Consider the following 17,896-nt stretch of genomic DNA (forward strand, 5'->3'; position numbering starts at 1 on the left):
ACCTGTAAATGTTGCATTGATAAACCATCTAGGCTTATTCTTTTATCTTTTTTATTTCACCTCTAACCAGGACGCCGCTTGACACAAAGTCTCTTTTTAGGCTGAAACTGAGAAGGAAATAAAACAACGCAACATAAGGAAGAATATGCCAAATCTAAAAATCTCACATAAATTAAACTTTTGTATATCCACCGTGACATGAGAGCGGTAACAAAACCCCACCGTCCAACAACTCATTCTGACCTACCATTGAGGTGACTCGTACTACTTCCTGACTCTGGTGCACAACAGCCACACACTCATAACCCAAAGAGATAAACATTAACCAAACGTCTGCGTCTTCTGTCTGTTCTGTTGATCGAAATAACAAACTGCATGCAAATAACACAGGATGCAATTGCGGTTTCATGCAGGAATATGGACATCACCATATTTAATAACAGTGATAATTAAAAAAAGGTCTTTCATTTAACTTATTATTTCACTAAATTGAAAGGAACTGCATTTACTCATGCTGACACACTTTGACGTAGAGAGGACTGAATCAATATTTGAAGCAGTCAGTGTGCAAAGAGTCCTCTTCAAAAGTGGGGCACAAGTCAGCTGTCATACACGTCCACAAATACAGTTAAACAAATATACACCTACACAAATCATTGCAACAGCAGGGAACGCACTTGGAGTCTGCACACTGACAGTTATTCTTTAAATTTGACTGTTAATTTTGAGGAATTTGGACTTGAAAGAACTTTATTTGGATTAATTTGTGAAACAGATCTATTTAACTTTGATAAAGAAAAACAGGGGTATTCAACATGACTTTATTTAGATTTTTTTTAACTTTCTGCTTCTTCTTTTTTACTGTGTACAGTAAACCAACAGGTAAGTCTACTTCTCCAAAATACATTAACATTTGTCTTATTTCCATTAAATTCTTCATTGAAAATTTTGTTTTTAGTGACATGCTGAGGCACATTTGTTCCTTGTTATCTTTGCCTTCCAGACTTGCAGCGTGTGTCCTTGTAAAATCTGTATGTTTATCCATCAAGAGTTTCCTTTTTCTACCATGAAGTAAATTATTGAGATCTGACTGTTAGCATAAAGTCAAATGGTTCACCCTGATTTACTTTGGATGAATATTTTCCAAAATGAAATTGTGGAATTGCAAAAATAAAAAAGGGCTTCTAAAGCAAATATCATACATGGTAAAAAAAAAAATTTATAGATAACAGTCGTATTTAAAACTTTCTTTTAGAAAACTGCATAATGTTGCAGTTGTTTGAATTTATTGATCACTGACTCCTCCAATGAACATCACTGAAATGTGTAACGTTTTATTAATTAATCAGCAAAAGAGGAAACATATAAAGAGCAATGAGAAAATGAGTGAAATGAATGCAAAATTTCTCAATTAAAAACAGAAAGACAAATCCATCTGCATTGTATCAACCTACATCTGAGGAAATGTAAAAGCTGATGCACACAAATTGAATCAAATGTGAAATGGTGATACTGCTGATTTTGGGATGGTTTGGATTTTTCTTAATTTCCATAAATATTACAGATTGATTGATCAAAAGGTTGCAGCATGTTGTAAATCAGGAAGTTTTCCCCACAGTCTGTCTGTATTTCATTTTTTTCTGAGGTTTGTACATCTGAATTAGGCTGAAATATTTCATTATAGCGTTGATTCACAATGAGGACACAAAACAGTGATTTGAATCCTTGCTGCTCTTCTGATGATTTCTTCATTTTCCCCATGATGCCGATGCTTTTGCAAGGCGAACATCTGCGTAACATGGACAGCTTCATCCGAGCTGTGGAGCAGGTCGAAGACTCCAATCCCGGCCTGTCCAGCCTGGCTCTGCTCAGGGCCCTGCGCCGGACGGCGGGCCACGACGATCAGATGACCATCCACTACCTGGGTGCATCGAACAACCTGACCGGGACCGAGTTCCTGGAGACGGCCATCCTCAACGCCACCTCCTTCAGCTTTTTTGACAAGGCCATCCACCACATCGTGACGGACTACGGAGAGGAGCGAGGGGTGGTCCTGGCTCAGGACGGCACCACCGTAGCACTCGCGCCGTTGCTGCTGGGAATTGAGTCGGGACTCAAAGCCTTGATGGAGGGGGCAACGACCGACGGGCTTTTCCCGCTGACCCTGGGCCGGACGTTGGGCCTGTCCTTCCTCAGCCTCCAGGACTTCCCGCCCTCTCACCGCCTGGGGCCCAACGGGTGCTGGGACAGCGTGGAGCGCCCCAAGGTGTTCAAGCTGTCCCGGCCTGCCACCCTGGCCACAGACGCCATCATAAATGGAGGCATGGATGGAGCCATCCTGGGCATTCACCTCAGCAATCTGTCTTCCTCCGGACAGCCACAAAGCCTCAGCAAGATCCTGAAAGGATACTACAGTTTCTCTCTACAAGCGGGGCAGGGCCTCGACGCCATCACCGCCAACGTCAGCCCGAAGAGGAGAGAGCTGTCCAGGGCCGTGCTGGAGTCCCTCGACCTTCACAGCCGGGTGATGGAGACCCTGTCGCTGGTGTGGAAGCTGGAGAAGACCGAGTGGATCGCTCTGGACACCGGCGTCGGGAAGGCGGTGGCCGAAGGACTGAAGCTGTTTGTTCACAAGTACTGGGGTGAGCGATGACATCCGGGCACAAAGCACCACTGCTAGTAAGGATGGTTTCAGCAGAAGGTTAGTGGATTAGTGATTGAGATTGCTGTTAGAAAAGAGGGTGTAGTTGTAAAGGGTGAGACAGAAGCAGATGATCTCTGCAAAAACCAAACACAGGCAGTGTTTTCATTTTAAAAATATCATTCCATGCTTTTTAAACTGACCAGTGCTCTGGTAGCTCTAGCAGTTTTGACTTTGACTCAGTGCCCTGCTGGTTTGTCACTAAAGTAATTCAGTTTTTGTTTTTTGTTTTTTTGTTTGCTGTCAGGTCATATTCATCCTCTAGAGGGCGCTAAATACTCATGCAGGACGTTTTGGGAGTGTGGGAATCAAGCACAGTTATCTTTTTATTTATTTGCCTGTTTAAATAAAAAAAAAAGTAAAACACGGTTATAATCAGAAACAAATTAATTCTTTATTTTTTCAGATTAATTTAGAATTAAAAAAGGAAGAAAACACATTGCAGTAAATAATATAAAGATGCATAGATTAAAATTACACCATCAGATTGAATCGTTTTATTGATGGTGAAAACAAAGACACACAGACACCATTCACCTCTAACATACCAAGTGCTTTAACTGTTATTTCCAACTTTTTTCCACATCGGGGTCACTGGGGTCACTGGGGTCATCAGTCCACAGATCAAAACGCCCTGATGGACACAGTTATGGACCGGCTGTTGAACAGCGTGCAGTACGTCACTGAAAAAGAGACAGGTCATGTCTCAGGAGTTGGTACAGATAGACATAGAGACAAAAAAGTGAAAATGAATGCCATACAAGCCATTTCTTGATTCTTCAGTTCTGTTTCAGTTTCTGTATTTCCACTTTGTTAAAGTTAAATTAAAATGTTTTCTTTTAAAATTCACTGATTATCCGGTTGGTGTATGAATACTGATCTTTCAGTCTATTTATTTTTTGCATCTGAACCCTTTTCTTCTCTTGTCTTCACTCAGACTGTCCTCAGATCATCACTCGCTGTCAGTGGGGGGCAAAATCTTCCCGGAACACACCGAATCCGCTGTCTCTTCCGCTTCACTTCCTCTACGTTCACCACACCTACCAGCCGTCAGCGCCTTGCCTGACCTTCAAACACTGCTCTGGAGACATGAGGGCCATGCAGCGCTTCCACCAGGACGACCGCGGCTGGGACGACATAGGATACAGGTGACAGGGAGCCTTTGACTTACAACCATGTTGAAAACGCAAACAGAAAACATTGAAAGTACACGAGACTCTGAAACATTTAGAAATGTCCCACTCTGGGACATTAAACTGGAGAAAACATGTTTTCTCCAGTTTTATGTAAGCCGTCCACCCAATGTCACCATTTTCTCACATAGAGAAGCAAAACAAATGACTCTGGACTGACTGGGAGCAGGACATGTTAAGACAAAACACATCAGTGTGAAGCAAACACGAGCACCATGTTTCTCAGGGGTTTAATCATTGTGTGACTGTCACGAAACTAGGAAAACAAAAGTAAAAACTAAAAAGTCCCTTCTCCAAAAAAAAGGTCAGTTTTGATTGTCTTGCTCCTAACTGTTCACAGAGCCCTTGGACCTTTTAAAGGTTTTTTTTCCACTGGTTCGTCTTGGCAGGGACTTTGTACAGCAGTACAATATTAATACCGTCGTGTGCCTTTTACTGTTCAGTAAAATCTAATTGAAAAGTGTGAAATGGACCATAACTGCTGATGCAAGATGATTGATGATGATACAGTATAAACATGTCCTTCAGTGGATTTCAGTAAGAGGTCGTTTAAATTTACTGACACACCTCATTCAGTAGTATCACATTTTATTTATGGTAGTTTGAAGCACAAGTGTTTTTTTTTTTTTTTTAATTTACTCAAATTCCAGATATTTCCAGAATCCAGTGACCGTGTTCTCTGTTTCCATCCGCAGCTTCGTGGTCGGCTCTGACGGGTACGTCTATGAGGGGAGGGGCTGGAACCACCTGGGCACGCACACCAGAGGCCACAACTCCGTCGGGTACGGGGTGTCGATCATCGGCGACTACACCTCCACCCCGCCGTCCCGCCACGCCATGGACCTGCTGCGTCACCGACTGGTCAAGTGTGGGGTGGATGGAGGGGGCCTGGTGGCAAACTTCACCATCCAGGGACACAGGCAGGTGGTGAACTACACCGCCTGCCCTGGAGATGCCTTCTTTGCTGAAATAAGAAGCTGGGAGCACTTCAGGGAATGACAGGACCACCGCTGTTAGGTTGAGTTTGGTACATTCGTAATGTAGGTCACTGTTTTTTAAAACGCGGGATGGGCCTCCCCTGGTGGGGCGCCACAGAGCTGCACACGCTCAAATCCTGGGGCCAGAGCAATGACAGTAAAACTAGTAATTGTTTTTTATTAAAACATACTTTTCTTTTTTAATTTATGCCTTTGTTAGAGACAAATCAAAACTACTTTCAATTAAAAAAAACAAAACAAAACATCAGTCTGTATATAAAAACTCAAAAGATATTTTAAATTAAAGAATCTGACATTCAAGAGAGGATACAAGTTTTGTTGTTGCTTATGAACCCAAACAGCCGTTTTAAAATAACGTATGATGCATAAAGTCTGGCATTAAACCAAAAACCCAGCATCAGAGCGACGCACGAGTTTGAGCAGGAGGCATTCAGACAGGATCATCAGGTGGAAATCCTAAAATTGTTGCATGATCATCTACTTTTTGGACATTTAGGTGTTAATAAAATTTATAATCATGACTTGAGGTGTTTTTTCTGACTGTCATGAACTGGAGCAGCACGGAGACTTGTCATATGTGTATGCAAAGCTTTGGTAAATCAAACCGTGCCAGATTCATGTCTCGTGATTTTGTGCAAACAGTGAAACAACCGAACATCCCTAAAAGTCCCTGAGTTTTAGTCCAGTAGGATCTGTTTTTGCACACGCAGTGCAGGACAGTCTGCAGGGGATGAGTCGTCCATAACAAAAGAAGCAAATAACATTGTGTGAGTTTGATTGAGCTACAGAGATGTGAGAGGAAAAGTTGTGGTTCAGGACAAGTCAAGCTGGCTCGTTGGAAGGATGGATGTGTTCTGCCATTTTTGGGTTCCGTCTTCACACGATGAGCCTCACTGCTTCTTGGTGATGGTGGTTTACTACAGAAACTTCTCCGATCAAAACAACAAAACAAAGCCATTTCCCCTGGTGTGATGTTCATAGTGTTTGTGTTACAATGTGTTCTGGAATTTCCCAGTTTGGGATTAATAAAGTAGTGCTCTGTTCTACTCTACTGGATTGATTGACTCATGATCCACACCTCGATTTGTTTATTCATCCTTGTTTCCATCTTCCTTCAAAATGTGGAGTATCCAGTCCCATATTTCTCAAGGCAAAGAAATCAGCATATTCACACGTATGCTGTCATTTTCAATGACTGCAGTCTTCATGTGTTTATTAACCAGAAGTGAAGCAGCAAAGACCCGTCATTTATTGAGTTGCATTTGACTGAGCTGAAAGATACAATTTCAGAGATCAGATCAAATCTTCTCGCAGATTACTGCAAAAACAAGTTTTGGTCCTTTTATTCCAGCCCGTCCCCCACCCTCAGGGTTTGTGCCAACGCCTGCCACTGAGTTTCAGTTGGCACTTGGTGGATCTCAGCATTTCCAGAATTTGGAAACTGTAAAATTTCCACTCTAATCCAACACTGGGTGTGTCTGGCAGAGGATCTGGTTAACTATAATCTACCTGAGTAATTCAACTTGTCCTGACTCGCTGTCTTCTGTGTGCAGTTATTGACGCCTATGTATTCTCCACCGGCCACTGTGCTGCGACTTTTAGATTTGTGTTGTGCTTTCATCGCTTTGATGACTCTTGCGGGCCACCGTAGCTGCCAGTATAAAAGAACCTGTTCTACAAGTTCACAGTAAGAACTTGAGAGAGCTCGAGGCAGGTGCAGTTGAAGGCCGTGCACACTTCTTTTATTCCACAGACAAGCAGAATTCAAGAAAAATGAGTGAGTATTTTAAATTAAACATCTGATATGTGTATAGAATTTGTACTTTCCTATGGTAAAAACCCTGAACACAATGTAAAAGACTCTGAATGTCTTTATATTTGATTTTATCTAATGTGTACTACTTTGAAATAAGAATGGACTGCCTTCAAATCTTTGCTTCAGTGCTGATCTGAATGTTGTCCTATAGGTTACGCAGACATCAGCGATGTTCCAACTACAGGAGCTTCAGAGAGAACGGCTCGTCAGGACAAGTTGACTCATTCAGGTAAATTATCATCCTCATCCTCTGCCAGACTCATCTGCTGATGGACGAGGGTGGAAAATGAGAAATTATGTTGCATGCCTCTTCCTTTTTTTTTTTCCAGTGATCCACTGATTTGTTCATTTAACATGATTTTCTCAATGAAAAAAACTGAAAATGATTCAAGATGACCCAAACAGTGAACCAGGTTTATTTCCAATAAAGCAGAATCCAGGTCAACCCAGGCACAAAGGCACTCCCTCCAGGAAGCTTTTCTTCAAGCAACTGAATGTAAAATTTAATATATGCAGGAAATTGTTGGAATGAAGAAAAAAATTGAAGTAGAAGACTTCCTAAAAATGCATTTACCGTGGTAAAGGTTTGATACATAATACAAAAAGACCCTAAAGAGTATTGAGCATAAGTGGTAGACGAAAGTCAGGCACTGATTTAAAAACAAAAGCAAATATCAGTGCAAAGCTCAGGGAAGTACATCAGAACAAAGAGGCGAGACAAACGGGAAATGCAACACAGAAGGCCAAACTGAACACAAGAACAACAGAGATAATTATGTGCAGATACAAACAATGGAAGTGCAGAGCTGCAGTACGCCCCGCTGTGGGAAGTTCAGACCACTCCGAGTAATGGTGAGTCAGAGATGGAAAGACTCATTTCAACTCAACAGCTCAGGAACACAGATGCCAACTTGATAAATTGTGAAGTAACATTTTAAACGTGACCCCAAATTGTTAGTTTTCTGACCCTAAAGCAAAATTCCTCTTTTCTGATTCCTTTTTTCTGAAGGTGTTGAAGCCTCACACACCATGGCCAAGACCGATTCGGGCAGAATGGAGAAGTACAAAGCAAAAATCAGCAGCGTGGGAAAAAAGTATGGAATCGATCCCGCCCTCATTGCTGCCATCATCTCCAGAGAGACCAGGGCCGGAAACGTGCTGAAGGACGGCTGGGGCGACAACGGCAACGCCTGGGGACTGATGCAGGTCGGGATCACTGAGCTGATTATCGTGAAAGCAAAAAGCTAAATAACAGTGAAGCTGGCGTATAAGATGTGTGGGTGCTTTGGATATTTTCAACCAAAGGGGTTTTTCCAGTCACTGGTGTTTTTATATTGTAATAACCATGGAAACTAAGCTGAAGTGAATCTCTTTCAGTTTGTCTTCGTTTTCTTCTCCCCACTGAATAAACTGGCCTGAGTCTGTTACGTTTCCATTCCTGCAGGTTGACATCAGTCCAACCGGCGGTGGACACACTGCTCAAGGCGGGTGGGACAGTGAGGAACATCTCTGCCAAGCCACCCAGATCCTCGTTGATTTTATCGGTCGGATTGCCAAAAAGTTTCCCAGCTGGAGCAGTGAGATGAAGCTGAAAGGTCCGCTTGACTGAAACAATCTCAAACAGATCAACTCTCTGAAATCAGTGTTTGGCTGTTTGATTATCAGTTTTTGTTTCCGCAGGAGGGATTGCAGCCTACAATGCAGGAGATGGGCGGGTCCGTTCAGAGGACGTGGATGCCAGCACCACAGGCCGAGACTACTCCAACGATGTTGTTGCCAGAGCTCAGTGGTACAAGAAGAACTTCAGCTTTGAATAGCTGGAACAGGCAAAAAAAAAAATAAATCCACTTCCTAAGAAATAAAGCACACTCTGGATTATGTGTCACCTAAGGAAATAAAAAAAAAACTAAATGTTTCTGTCTCACATTTCTCTTTTCTGCCACAGAAATTTGATTTCAGTAAAGTCCGTTCGACCATCCGTCCGTCCTCGATCGTGTTTTATCCTCAACAAAGAGAGACAATCACACACACACACACTTTCACAAAGGGATAATTTTGCATCTAGGCCCGATCAAACAATCTGATTATAATATGTGTTTTTGGACTGTGGTGAGAAAGTACCTGAAGAAAACCCAAACATGCAAACTTATAACCGAAAGATATTAAACTGGATATCCTCACCGTGAGACGACAATGTCCCACAGCGACACACACAGGCCTGATCCTTTTCTGTGTGTGTGTGTGTGTGTGTGTGTGTGTGTGTGTGCGCGCACGTACGTGCGTGCGACAGTGTTTTTATGGACTAATAGATGGATTAAGAATTAAAGAAGATCATCATTTCATAATCTCTGCGATTAATAAACAAGCATTTATTTTTTTACTTCAACACTCCATAAAAATAAACATCAGGGTTCCAAGCTGCTTTTAGTGACTCAGTGAAACTTCATCTTGAAACTGAAAGTCATCGAAGGGGCCAGAAATGGCTGGTTTTCCCTCTTTCTCTCTCACACACACACACACAGACACACACGTTTCTTGTAAATCAGCTGTTTTCCTGTGGACTCCTTGGTACGGCCCCTCAGTCATCCCCCTTGTGAAGTCACAGTATGAAAGTGAAAGTGAAAATAACAGCCTATATAAACCCCTCTTTTCCTGTTTGTGCTCAACTCTGGACAAAGGAGCATCAAGAGCTCTTTACTTCATTTCTCAGGACCGACACAAGACGACAAGATGAGTAAGTTCCACTGTTGTTGTACTCTGGATTGTGTGCGTTATCACATCGTCATGTTTTTTGAGGCTGCCTTCTGAACTGTATCTACGTTCTACATTATTTTGTGAAACAGTCATGTTTGAAAGGCTGTAACTCCAATAACATTTCTTAGGCTACGGAAGCATTATGAGAATTCCTACTTCTGGAGCCTCCTGGCAAACGGCTCAGCAGGACAACCTGGGCTGCTCAGGTGAATCATGCAGTTACATACAACCAACTTCGATCAGAAACTGTGAAAAAAAAATCTCCTCTGTGTTACAGCAGAGTTTTTATAGCATTTACTGATGCCAAAATCCTGGTTTCCACTTTGTCTCTGAAGGTGTGGCTGCTTCAGAGACAATGGCAGCGACGGATGCCAACAGAATGAGGAAGTACAAGTCCAAAATAGATAATGTGGGACGGAGCTGCGGAATAGACCCTGCTCTCATCGCAGGCATCATCTCCAGAGAGTCCAGAGCTGGAAATCAACTACAGAATGGTTGGGGGGATCATGGAAAGGCCTGGGGTCTGATGCAGGTGGAAACCAACAACCAACCCAGATCCTCACAGAATAACTTCACAAGATACTATATTGATCCGATGCTTTCCCATCTCTGCAGGTGGATGTTACTCCAAATGGAGGAGGACACACACCTCGGGGTGGCTGGGACAGCGAGGAGCATCTCCGCCAAGCAACTGACATCCTCGTGTATTTCATTGGAAGAATCCAAGGAAAATTCCCGAACTGGAGCCGAGAGATGCAGCTGAAAGGTTTGTTTGACAGATTCAGTCCGGCATGCTTGAATAAACAACTGATCGGAACTTGTGTCTGCAGGAGGAATAGCTGCGTACAACATGGGGGACGGAAACGTTCACGATCAGAATGTGGACGCGAACACGACCGGCGGAGACTACTCCAACGACGTTGTTGCCAGAGCTCAGTGGTACAAGAAGCAAGGATATTAGTGGCTGCAGACGACTGAAGCAACTGATGAAGAAAACTCAACACGAGCACGCTCTGTGTTTCCTCATGCATTTCAAGATTCTTTTAAACGTTCATATCTGATGCCTGTGATGAATTCGTGGTGATTTATATAAATGTCATTGTGCTTGAGTAAAAATATGAACTCACATTTGTTGGTTTGTTTTTCTTGAGTGGCTGAGGAGCTGCACCTCAGAGCAGCAGTCAGCATTCTCACTCTCACCTGGGTTGGACTGGTTGAATTACTGGTTGGAGAGTGTTTGGAGGGTTTACTGTGTGGAGTTACTCATGTTCCCCACCCTGCAGTGTACTATGTACAGAGAAATAAAAACATTACTCTTCCTAACACTTTTTATTCTGTACTTCTTCTAAAAATGGAGCATTTTGCTCATTGCAGTGATTCCATGTTAAACAGTTTTCTCTGTTTTTTTCCATTTTGGACGATGAGTCACTTTAAGAGTAAAATTTTGCGAATGTGTCATCATGCCTCAAAACACCAAAGCTGAGGCTAAGCTTCCTGATACATTGTTTCAAAGGAGTCCCATTCATATTCCCCATCTAGGACTGAAAATTCCAAATGAAACGCATAACACATTCTTGCTTCACTCTCTAATATTAATAAAAAACAAAGGACTGTGAGAGATGGAATGAGCTACCTTTATCATTCACTTTATCACTCATTGACCTGAGTTAACACTGAAATCAGTCCTGTATATCAGCTCTCTAAACTCTCTTTTGCAACAACAAACAGTTATTATCCGTATTGAGAAGATTTAGCAGCAAATGTGGAAGAAAACAGACTGTGTTCAACCTATCTATAACAAATCTGCTTACCATTCAAAACCCTAAAGCCCTGAGAGACGGCATTACAAAAACAGTGGTTTAAAAAAGATATCACATCTTTTGGGAATCTGTTGAAAGCTGGAACCCTTCAGTCCTTTGAAGAGCTCTCATCGCAGTATGAGCGACTGCACACCCATTTCTTCAAATACCTCCAGGTACAACACTTGATTATCTCCAAGCAGGGCGGCCATCTTCAGCCATTAAAGCAGCAGCCAATCGTAACAAACAGGGAGTGGGGGGGGGGGGGGGGGGGGGGGGGTTCATATCCTATTTTTCCTCAGTAATCTCACAGATTACAGGCTGGGAGAAACTGAAAGTGAAAGGTAAATGGGAAGAAGATCTGGAAAATCAGTTTGCAGAAGGGGAATGGGAATCAATGAGCACTAGTAGCCAGCGTTGCTCTTCTAATTCTACACATATAACTACACAATACAATCTTCTTCACAGAGCATACTATACCCTGGACATTAGATAAAATAAAACCTCAATGCTCCAATTTCTGGCCAAGATGTAAATCTGGTATAAGAACATTTTGTGAGCTTCTCCTTGCACACTGGAGTTTTTACTGACTGTCAGGGTCCCAAGCTGCATGTCGTGACTCAGCGAAAAGTTACTTCAAAAAGTAAGCATCATATGTATGTAGATATATCTATATATACAGATAAAAATGCTGAACTTTAGAATGAATCAATCTCATCTTGAAACTGAAAGTCATCAAAGGTACAAAGGTGCCTGGTTTGCTCTTTGAAAACACATTTCTTGTAAATCAGCTGTTTTCCTGTGGACTCCTTGGTCCCAGCCCTTCAGTGACCACCTCTGTGAAGTCAATATGAAAGTGAACTTAGAGATAGCACAGCCTATATAAACCCTCTGTTCCTCTTTGCATCCAACACTGGACAAGGGAGCATCAAGAGCTCTTGACTTCACTTCTCAGGACCGATACAAGACGAAAAAATGAGTAAGTTCCACTGTTGCTGTACTCTGGATTGAGTGTGTTATCGTAACGCCATGTTTTTTGAGGCTGCATTCTGAACTGTATCTGCATTCTGTATTATTTTTGAAACACACTCATGCTTGAAATGCTGACTTTGTTATATAACTCCAATATCTTGTTAAACTGACACTTCTGTTAGGCTACAGAGACATCTCGAACGTTCCTACGACTGGAGCCTCCTGGCAAACGGGTCAGGGGGACAAGCTGAACTCCTCAGGTGAATCATGCAGTTACATACAACCGATTTGATCATAAGCTGTTAAAAAAAAACAAAAACAAAAAAACAACTCCTGTGACAGACAAAGAGTTTTTACAGCATTTATTGATGCCAAAATCCTGGTTTTCCATTTTGTCTCTAAAGGTGTGGCTGCTTCAGAGAAAATGGCAGAGATGGATGCTGGCAGAATGAGACAGCACAAGGCCAAAATAGATAGTGTGGCACATAGCCGCGGAGTAGACCCTGCTCTCCTCGCTGGCATCGTCTCCAGAGAGTCCAGAGCTGGAAATCAACTCCAGAATGGTTGGGGGGATCATGGAAAGGCCTGGGGTCTGATGCAGGTGGGAACCAACAACCAACCCAGATCCTCACAGAATAACTTCACAAGACACGACATTGATCCAATTCTTTTTCATCTCTGTAGGTGGATGTTACTCCAAATGGAGGAAGACACACACCTCGGGGTGGCTGGGACAGCGAGGAGCATATCAGCCAAGCAGCTGACATCCTCGTTGACTCTGTTAAAACGATCGAACGAAAGTTCCCGCACTGGAGTAAAGAGGAGCAGCTGAAAGGTTTGTTTGACAGATTCAGTCGGGCATCCTTGAATCAACACAAACTGATCGGAACTTGTGTCTGCAGGAGGAATAGCTGCGTACAACATGGGGGCTGGAAACGTTCACGATCACAATGTGGACGCGCACACGACCGGCGGAGACTACTCCAACGACGTTGTTGCCAGAGCTCAGTGGTACAAGAAGCAAGGATATTAGTGGCTGCAGACGACTGAAGCAACTGATGAAGAAAACTCAACACGAGCACGCTCTGTGTTTCCTCATGCATTTCAAGATTCTTTTAAACGTTCATATCTGATGCCTGTGATGAATTTGTGGTGATTTATATAAATGTCATTGTGCTTGAGTAAAAAAATGAACTCACATTTGTTGGTTTGTTTTTCTTGAGTGGTTGAGGAGCTGCACCTCAGAGCAGCAGTCAGCATTCTCACTCTCACCTGGGTTGGACTGGTTGAATTACTGGCTGGAGAGTGTTTGGAGGGTTTACTGTGTGGAGTTACTCATGTTCCCCACCCTGCAGTGTAACAACAATTTTTATTCTGTGCTTCTGCTGAAAATTGAGTATTTTGCTCATTGCAGTTATTCCATGTTCAACAGTTTACACTGTTTTTTTCCATTTTGGATGATGAGCCACTTTTAAAGTACAATTTTGTAAAAGTGTTGTCATGCCTCTAACCACCGAAGCTGAGGCTGAACCTCCTGATACATCGTTTCAATTGAGTCCCATTCATATTAGCTATCTAGGACTGAAGAATTCAAAATGAAACACATAATGCATTCTTACTTAACTATATTAAATAAAGGAAAACAACAAAGGAGGACTGTGAGAGATGGAATGAGTTACCTTTATCATTCACTTAAGACAGAAATCAGTCACGTATATCAGCTCACTAAAATCTCTTTTGGTTGCAACAACAAACACAGTTATCATCCGTACTGATCAGATTTGGCAGCAAATGCAGAAGAAAACAGGTCGTATCCAAGCTACGTATCTATCGTATCTCTCCTTTCCATTCAAATCTCTAAAACACTGAGAGACGGCATTACAAAAACAGTGGTTTAAAAAAGACATCACATCTTTTGGGAATCTGTTTAAAACTGGAACCCTTCAGTCCTTTGAAGAACTCTCATTGCAGTATGAGTGACTGCACACTCATATTTTCAAATACCTCCAGGAAGGGTTTAATTTGATGTGGTTATGACAGTTTGAATATATTTTGGCAAAGATTTTGTTGTTTCAACAAGAAATGGAGTTGAGTAAATGTACTGAGACATACCTAATACAATGCACCACTTAAAATGTTAAAATGGGTATTTAAAGGTGCCTTAAGGAATATTACAACCTTAAAAATACTTATTTTCCACCATAAATATGTTACACATTTTTAATGATGTGTACAATGCGCCCTGACATATTCATTACAAGTACCCCTAACAGCGCTAAATTGTTACTTGAAAGTTGCAGTGCCGGTCCGGCACCAGCATTTTTTTGGGGAGAATTTGAAAGGAATGACGTAATGCGCGCTCCGGCTGGTTCGGTTTTGTTTTGTCCGCCATTACTCCGCCAGATGCTTAGTGAGCAACAACTGAGCAGGATCTTCCAGAAAGTAAAAAAAGACTGGCTTCTAGCACTGCCACAGTTCCAGCACAGACTCCGCCAGGTAAAAGAAACTTAAATTTTACCTGAGTGCTACTAAACGAGCAAGGAAGGAGTTCCTCTCTTCTGTGCACGCGAGCCACAGGGACTAAGCTGCATTACGTCCAAGGCCTGCAGGGGGCGCTGTTTCGCTTAAAACGTGCAAACTCCTTAAGGCACCTTTAAGTTTAGCAAATTTATTGCTGCTTCTCAGTCACCTTGGTGCATTTCTCATGTTACTTTTGACTTTTGCAGAACGGTTAATGCATTTCTCAAAACAATTAACACAAACTGCAAAACCAAGTCAATAACCTGCAAAAGTGAGTCATTTGCTCAAAACGGAGAGTTCATTCCTCAAAAGCAAGTTTTCATGTCAATGAAAGAGTCAGTGTCTTCAAAATGAGACGTTCAGGCACCATTGTTTATGAACACGAGAGTCAAACGGCTTTGTCATGTTTCCATGATGACACTTTACTCTGAAATGTTTTCAAATGCAAAAAAACTCACATTTTGAGACACTATCTGAAAATGCTCAAGACAGGACTCTCAACTGTACAGAACTATTTGAAGATGACAGTAATGTTGAATGCTTTTGTATATTAAAGGAAAATGATCATCATGATGTTGTACAGAACATAAAAATACCTCTGAATACCTAAAATTGTACAGCTGAGCAGGGAGTTGGTAGATTTCAGTTAATCATGGCTTCCATGTTTTCCTCCTTTCATAGAGTAAAAAAAGAGACTTCCGTTGGTTTCCCTTCAGGAACTGAAACATCTGGAACATCAGCAGCAGAAAGTCTGGACGGCCTCACTGATAGCTCCACAGTGAGCAGCTGCCTGTCCTCCAAGTGTTTCTCCTGGTTTACAGAGGCGGGAAGCTGCGTCCCGGGCTGCGTGGGGGGGGTCAGCGGTAGACGCAGTGGTGGTCCTGGTGCTGCCGCAGCTCGACTTTGTGCTGGAAGCTGTAGAGGCAGAGCGGGCAGCGGTACGGCCGGTCGTCCCGGTGTTTGCGGCTGTGGGTGATGAGGTTGGAGCTCTGGCTGAAGGCTTTGCCGCAGATCTGACAGACGTGGGGCTTCTCTCCTGGAGGCACAGACGCATGAGGTGAGGTGAGGAGGAAACGCTCAGGAACAAATCCACGTCAGCAGGTGAACCCACCGGTGTGTATGAAAGTGTGTTTCTTCATGTCGGACTTCTGGTGGAAGCGTTTGCCGCAGTACTCGCAGGGGTACGGCCGGATGTCGGAGTGTATGAGCAGGTGTGTGGAGAGGGTGGAGGAGCGCTTGAATACTTTCCCACACACCGTGCAGCCAATCGTCCGCTCCTGAAACGACAGCAGGAGGTGGATTTCTGAGATCAGCGCTTCAGATACCATCTTCATACATGTGGGAGTGTTTCAGGAGCTGTGGTGGTGACCTTTGCCCTGTAAGGCGATGCCTCCTTCTCGGCCCTGCTGGGCTTCATGTGTGCTGCAGACAGATGAGCTCTGCTGCCATGACTCTTTGATATGTGAGTCTTGAAACTTGACAAACAGGAAAATATCTGTTTATAACGAAACAAACACATATAATGAGAGAAGAACTGTATATGTCAGGAAAACATCACTGGACTAAACTCTTACCCAGGGACAATCTGAAGTCACCTCATATTGTGGGAGGAAGTGGGCGCACCAGGAAAAGGTGCAAACTCCTCACAAAGTCCAGAATCAACTTGAGAATTTTCTAGAAGTGCTGATATATCTCTTTTTTGGCTAATTTTATCACTTCAATAAGAAATATGGATCCTCCAGAATTGGCCCGCTTGAGTCAAATCTCACAAACATGAAATTTGTCAGTTAGGAGAAATTGACATTAACTGCGATACAATAATGTTACCACCAGGGGCGCACTTTGCTTTGTACGAGGGGGTACCGGAAAGTTCCCGGACTCTGGTCATAAAATATTAATGATAATGAGTTTCGACTTCTGGCCGTCAGATGTGCTACAGGTAAGCCTCATGCATATCTGTGAAAAAGCTGAGCTCCCAGAGTGACACTGACGCCTGTCAGGTGCTATTTATAGCAACAGAATGCAGCTGCGTCTTCGATTTTTCCAAAATGGCGACATTAACTGGAAAGCCAGAGCAGCGCGCGAACATTAAATTCTGCTTTTTGCTGGGAAAAAACAGCAGCAGAAACACTCACCTTGTTGCAACAAGCCTACAAGGATGATGCTCTGAAGAAGAATCATGTCCATGAGTGGTTCGGGTGGTTTAAAAAGGGCCAGATGTCGGCGCGTCAGGTCTGCTCAGCCGTGAAAACAATGCTGAGCTGCTTTTTCGCTGTCCAGGGTATCGTCCACAGCGAGTTTGTCCCTCCAGGTCAGACTGTAAATCAGGACTACTACATGGAAGTCCTCAGACGGCTCCGTGAGGATGTGAGGAGGAAGCGACCTGCGTAGTGTCGGAGTGGAGCCCAGTTGATCCACCACCACAGTGCGCCAGCGGACACGGCGCTGCGCATCACGCAGTTTCTGGCGAAGAATGGGATGAATCTCCTCTCCCATCCGCCTTATTCGCCAGATGTAGCCTTGAGTGACTTTTTCTTGTTCCCCAAGTTGAAGAAAGAGCTGAAGAGACAGCGGTTTGCAGATGTGGAGGAGGTGACAGACAAATCGAAGCCGGCCCAGAATGGCACAATTACACGCGGGTGTCACGACACATTCAGTGGGAAACACGGCCACAGCACCAAAACAGCACTCATAAAGATCACAGATGACCTTCTAAAGACAGCTGACTCTGGTTTGATCTCCATCCTCATCCTCCTCAATCTGAGTGCGGCCTTCAACACCGTTTCTCACTCCATCCTGCTCAACAGACTCTCCTCCACTGGCATCACAGGCACCCCCCTTCTCTGATTTCACTCTTACCTCACTGGCTGCACTCAGTTCATCCAGCTCAAGTCCTTCACCTGTCAGCCCTCCCCTGTCACTTCTGGCGTGCCCCAGGGCTCTGTCCTGGGGCCCCTCCTCTTCATCATATACCTCCTTCCCCTCTGTAACATTTTCCGGAAATTTGGTATTCATTTCCATTGCTATGCGGGTGACACCCAGCTCTATCTCTCCAGCAAACCTGACTCCACTCTCTCACCCTCCTCCCTCACCCTCTCCATCTCTGAAATCAATCCTGGTTCACCTTGAATTTCCTTAAATTA

The 17,896-nt window shown here is 43.4% G+C and overlaps 4 protein-coding genes across 5 annotated transcripts; 3 read left to right on the top strand and 1 right to left on the bottom strand.

Annotated features, from left to right (window-relative positions):
• The first annotated feature begins 815 nt into the window (after nucleotides 1–815).
• On the top strand, nucleotides 816–5,923 carry pglyrp2 (peptidoglycan recognition protein 2). Its single transcript, XM_030095218.1, has 4 exons — nucleotides 816–882; nucleotides 1,782–2,642; nucleotides 3,639–3,849; nucleotides 4,590–5,923. The coding sequence occupies exons 1-4, from the start codon at nucleotides 816–818 to the stop codon at nucleotides 4,891–4,893; spliced, it is 1,443 nt and encodes a 480-aa protein (XP_029951078.1). The 3' UTR covers nucleotides 4,894–5,923.
• A 632-nt stretch (nucleotides 5,924–6,555) lies between these two features.
• On the top strand, nucleotides 6,556–8,528 carry LOC115391114 (lysozyme g-like). The gene is made up of 5 exons (XM_030095223.1): nucleotides 6,556–6,669; nucleotides 6,860–6,937; nucleotides 7,718–7,914; nucleotides 8,153–8,303; nucleotides 8,389–8,528. The coding sequence occupies exons 1-5, from the start codon at nucleotides 6,666–6,668 to the stop codon at nucleotides 8,523–8,525; spliced, it is 567 nt and encodes a 188-aa protein (XP_029951083.1). The 5' UTR covers nucleotides 6,556–6,665; the 3' UTR covers nucleotides 8,526–8,528.
• Nucleotides 8,529–9,292: 764 nt separating this feature from the next.
• On the top strand, nucleotides 9,293–13,414 carry LOC115391115 (lysozyme g-like). Of its 2 annotated transcripts, none has more exons than XM_030095225.1 (5): nucleotides 9,293–9,442; nucleotides 12,416–12,493; nucleotides 12,638–12,834; nucleotides 12,918–13,068; nucleotides 13,136–13,414. In XM_030095225.1, exons 1-5 carry the CDS (start codon nucleotides 9,439–9,441, stop codon nucleotides 13,264–13,266), a joined length of 561 nt encoding a protein of 186 aa, XP_029951085.1. In that variant the 5' UTR covers nucleotides 9,293–9,438; the 3' UTR covers nucleotides 13,267–13,414. The 2 variants fall into 2 exon arrangements, with proteins under 2 accessions (XP_029951085.1, XP_029951084.1); XM_030095224.1 differs by lacking the exons at nucleotides 12,416–12,493; nucleotides 12,638–12,834; nucleotides 12,918–13,068; nucleotides 13,136–13,414 and adding exons at nucleotides 9,591–9,668; nucleotides 9,798–9,994; nucleotides 10,078–10,228; nucleotides 10,293–10,782 and having other exon boundaries at nucleotides 9,363–9,442.
• Nucleotides 13,415–14,997: 1,583 nt separating this feature from the next.
• Nucleotides 14,998–17,659, bottom strand: LOC115391116 (zinc finger protein Gfi-1b-like). Its single transcript, XM_030095226.1, has 4 exons — nucleotides 17,613–17,659; nucleotides 16,123–16,248; nucleotides 15,865–16,030; nucleotides 14,998–15,789 (listed from the first exon to the last, which is right to left on the bottom strand). The coding sequence occupies exons 2-4, from the start codon at nucleotides 16,168–16,170 to the stop codon at nucleotides 15,611–15,613; spliced, it is 393 nt and encodes a 130-aa protein (XP_029951086.1). The 5' UTR covers nucleotides 16,171–16,248; nucleotides 17,613–17,659; the 3' UTR covers nucleotides 14,998–15,610.
• Nucleotides 17,660–17,896: the final 237 nt, after the last annotated feature.

Source organism: Salarias fasciatus, chromosome 6 (assembly GCF_902148845.1).
Source record: "Salarias fasciatus chromosome 6, fSalaFa1.1, whole genome shotgun sequence".
In the NCBI taxonomy this organism is placed as follows: domain Eukaryota; kingdom Metazoa; phylum Chordata; class Actinopteri; order Blenniiformes; family Blenniidae; genus Salarias; species Salarias fasciatus.